The 3652-nt window shown below is 58.7% G+C and overlaps 1 protein-coding gene across 7 annotated transcripts in view; it reads right to left on the bottom strand.

The window, feature by feature from the left end:
* The window catches only part of LSR (lipolysis stimulated lipoprotein receptor), a 17018-nt gene extending 14661 nt beyond the window's left edge, over positions 1–2357 (bottom strand). For 6 of the 7 annotated variants that reach the window (XM_011947856.1, XM_011947826.1, XM_011947830.1 and 3 more), the window contains exons 1-2: positions 1612–2357; positions 76–420 (exon numbers count right to left, since the gene is read on the bottom strand). In XM_011947856.1, the coding sequence (XP_011803246.1) occupies positions 76–420; positions 1612–2179 (913 nt within the window). In that variant the 5' untranslated portion in view covers positions 2180–2357. The remainder of the gene's footprint in view (positions 1–75; positions 421–1611) is intronic. The other variant, XM_011947842.1, reaches the window with a different exon arrangement.
* Between the last annotated feature and the right edge of the window lie 1295 nt (positions 2358–3652).

The following is a 3652-nucleotide window of genomic DNA, read 5'->3' as shown; positions in this document are numbered from 1 at the left end:
TCCAGGTCCAGTACAAGGATGCCAGCCCCACCCCCCGGGCAAGCCCAGCCTCATCCCCTGCCCCGCCCAACATACTTCCGGTGATGGTAATCCTCCGACCCTGGTAGTAATCTCCCAGCGTCACAGCGTTGCCCTGCTTGGTGGCCACGACCCTGACGGTGCGCACGCTGTCCTGGCACTCGACGTAGGGGTTGTAGCCTGGGTTCCCAGCTGCCAGCTGGGCATTGAGCTGGTTGTCGACGCTGGCTGGGGAGAAGGCATCAGCGATGCGGTCCCGGCAGAAAGACTTGTACTTCCAGATGACGATGGGTTGCGTGGGGGTCGAGGTCATCTGGTAGGTACAGGGTAGGGTCACGGGCTGGAAGAGGATCACCACGTGGTAGGGGTCGGACACGGTCACCTGGATGGCCCTGGCAGGGGCTGAGGGCAAGAGGAGAGAAGCAGGGGTTGCTGTGAGCTCAGGGAGGTGTTTCAACAGGAATGCCCCGTCACCAGCTTGACACTTGCAAATGTGTGGCTTACAGAGTGCCTGGCACACATTGTTCCTTAATCGCCAGGACCAGTGAGGTAGGCAGGATAATCATGCCCATTTTATAGACCCGTGGGGCTGAAGTGGCAGGTGCACGGTGACACGGCCAGTTTCCTTGGACTCGCCCGCCATCCCTCTTCCCAGCCTGTGGCCTCTGAATCACACCAGTGTCCTCTTCCCTTTGTCATTCACCCACAGTAAGGGGCCTCTGTGTGGCCTGGGCAGGCAAGCCCAAATGGCCATGTCAATGCCCCCAGCGCCCAAGGCCCCACTTCAAAACCGACTACCAAGGATTCCAGGTTATCCGCGGTCTTTTGAATTTGGAGGGAAAACCGCAGAATTGTTTGCCTGAACTGCTTTGCCATGGAGGGACTAAAGCCCCCACAATATCTCCATCAGCCTCCCACCACCTCACCCTACTCTAAAGTCATTTCAAATGACTTCACCAAAAGTGTCTGCTGAAAGACCTCATCACTACCTAAACATCCCATCCAGGTGAAAGCCTGCCAGCAGAAGTCAGTTTCAAGTCCGTAAGTCCACCCCACCAGACTCTTACGCACGTATAATCCGGAGCCTGAGGGAGGTGGGTGGGGTGCGGGGGATGGGGAGTCCCTAGTCCCACACCCACCCGAGGCCTGGACATTGTTCCTTCGTCTCTGTCCCTCTAGGAAGCGTCTGATCCAGCCCTCCCGTACCCTCTTCCCGTTACTCCAACACTTAGCAATCCCCGAGTGCGCCCAAGCCCCATCCCGGCTTTTCTTTTCCTGGTGATCGGGCGGTCCTCCACTGCCTCCCCACAAAGAGTTCCATTCTCCCTGCCGCACCGGGTCTTACCGTCCAGGGAGTTTCACTTCCTGCTATCTCCCAGATAAGGGCGGGGGGAGCGCTCCCCGGCACGGATGGGGAATTCCTCTCACTCCGGCACGCAAGAGATCGCCCGAGACCCAGGGGATCGTAAGGACCCAGCCTCTGAGACCTCCCGCTCCCCACGCCCTAGGCGCCCCCGCCGCTTCCAACTCCATCCATCCCCCTCTACGGTGCCCTCCGCCGTTCCGCAGCGTCAGGGGCCCCGTGCCCCGTACCTGTGCACCAGATGGTAAGCAGGAGCCACACAAAAACTACCGCGTCCCGGCCTGGGGCGGCCGGGTGGGAGCCCAACCCGCTGGAGAGCCCGCCGGCCAACAGCGCCATCGCGGCCGTCTGGGCGCGTCCGGCCCGCGCGTCCCTTCCAAAGTATCTTAGGGGGCGCGGCGCGCACCAAGGCCAGGAGGGGTGCACGCTCCTCCCCTTCCCACTTCCGTTCATTGTCCCTACAACAAGTCCATCCTGCTGCGTTCTAGAAGTTGTAATGAACGTAAACGACGTGGACAAAGGGCACGCTTTCAGATATGGGGGAGAAAGGTGCTTAACCCGCCGCGGTTCTCCGAGGCACACTCCACCCGCTGCGCACTCCGGTGAATGGTTCGGCCCAGGTACACAAGGGTGGGAGCCGAGGGCTGGGCTTGGGGGGGTGAGTGGTGGGGAGGGGTTCCTCTGCCTCCCTCCCCGGAAGTGGGCTGACCCAGGTGCGCTCCGGCCCCCAGGGCCCGAACCAAGTGACTGGCCCGCTGGGAGGGCGCCTGCGGACCACAGGTCCCGTCCGGCCCCCATCTGCTCCGGCCAAACTAAGTGCACCGAGATCCACGAAACCGTGACCCACTTGGAGCGATTCACCTGTTGAGATAGGGCGGATCCCGCAGCGCACCTGTTCCCTCCCTACCCACACCCCTCTCCCCGGCGGGCGATGGACCCGCCTAGGTGCGCCCTGCCGGGAGGAGCGAGTCTAAGCAAAGTCCTGGTGGGGAGAGGCTTGTCGGTGGCTCCTGACTTCTCCACTTCCACTGGGGTTCGTCCGGACCGGGTGGAGGGGGGCGCTTCAGGCCCCCTGTGTCTCCCAGTTAGATGACCTGAGGAACCCTCTGAAGTCCCCGGAAGGGAAGCTCTGCCCCCTCAGGGATGCCCGAGGGGAATCAGGCCCGGGAAAAGTTGAAATTCCACTTCGGAAGTTTTCGCCACCTCCCCCACCCGTTCTTGTGGTTCGGCCCCTGGGCATCCCTAGCCCCAGGTCAGCCCTCCGGAAATTCTGGCTCTTAAAGGGGCCGAGCGAAGGCGCTGGGCCTGGGACCGGTTTCCGCGTAGGAATTCCCGGGACTAGCCACCTGCAACCGAGGGCCGGGGCGCGGCGCGGCGATCAGCCTGCGCAGCGCTGGGCGCGACTCTGCTGTCTCCAGGTGGCGGCGAGGGGAAGCGCATCCTGGGGGAACCCTGGGCGCTTCCTCGCGTTAGACTCCCCCAAGTTGCCAACTGGTCACTGGCTGGTTTCGGTACCCATGCGTGCTTTGTTTTACTGGCCCTGTTAACACTCAAGCCAGTTGACGTCCACCTGCTCACAACCCTCCTGTGGCTCCTCCTCACTCTCAGCAGAAACTGACCTTCCCTCTCTTATCTCACCTCCTCCCACTCTCTCTGGCTTACTCAGCTTCATAACACCCTGCCTCCTCGCTGTTTCCAAATATGCTTCTCACAGTCCTCAGAGCCATCGCCCGTGCTACTCCCTCTGCCAGAACACCCTTCCCGCAGATGTCCACATGAACTTCCTCCTCCTGTAGGACACTTTTGCAGTGACATCTTCCCTGGCCACTTTTTATAAAATTTCAACCCGTTCACGTTCATTCATCATTTTTTAAAATGTTTTTATGATAAAATATGCAAACTATAATATTTATCGTTTTAACCATTTTAAGTGTAAAATCCAATGGCATTAAGTACATTCACAATGTCGTGTACCAGTCACCACTCTTTATCCCCGAAACTGTTTCATCACCCCCAACATAAACTCTGTGCCCATTAAACAATAACTCCACATTACCCGCTACCCTTGCCCCTAGTAACTCCTATTCCACTTTACTTATCAAATTGCCCATTCTAGGTGCCTTATATAAGTGGAATCGTCTAACATTTGTCCTGTGTCTAGTTTACTGCACAAAGAATCCCCGAAACTGTTTCATCACCCCCAACATAAACTCTGTGCCCATTAAACAATAACTCCACATTACCCGCTACCCTTGCCCCTAGTAACTCCTA

The sequence above is a fragment of the Colobus angolensis genome, unplaced genomic scaffold (genome assembly GCF_000951035.1).
Source record: "Colobus angolensis palliatus isolate OR3802 unplaced genomic scaffold, Cang.pa_1.0 Scaffold107, whole genome shotgun sequence".
NCBI classification, from domain to species: Eukaryota; Metazoa; Chordata; class Mammalia; order Primates; family Cercopithecidae; genus Colobus; species Colobus angolensis.
Note: the sequence above shows the minus strand (reverse complement) of the source record. Positions and strands in the feature narration are given on the sequence as shown.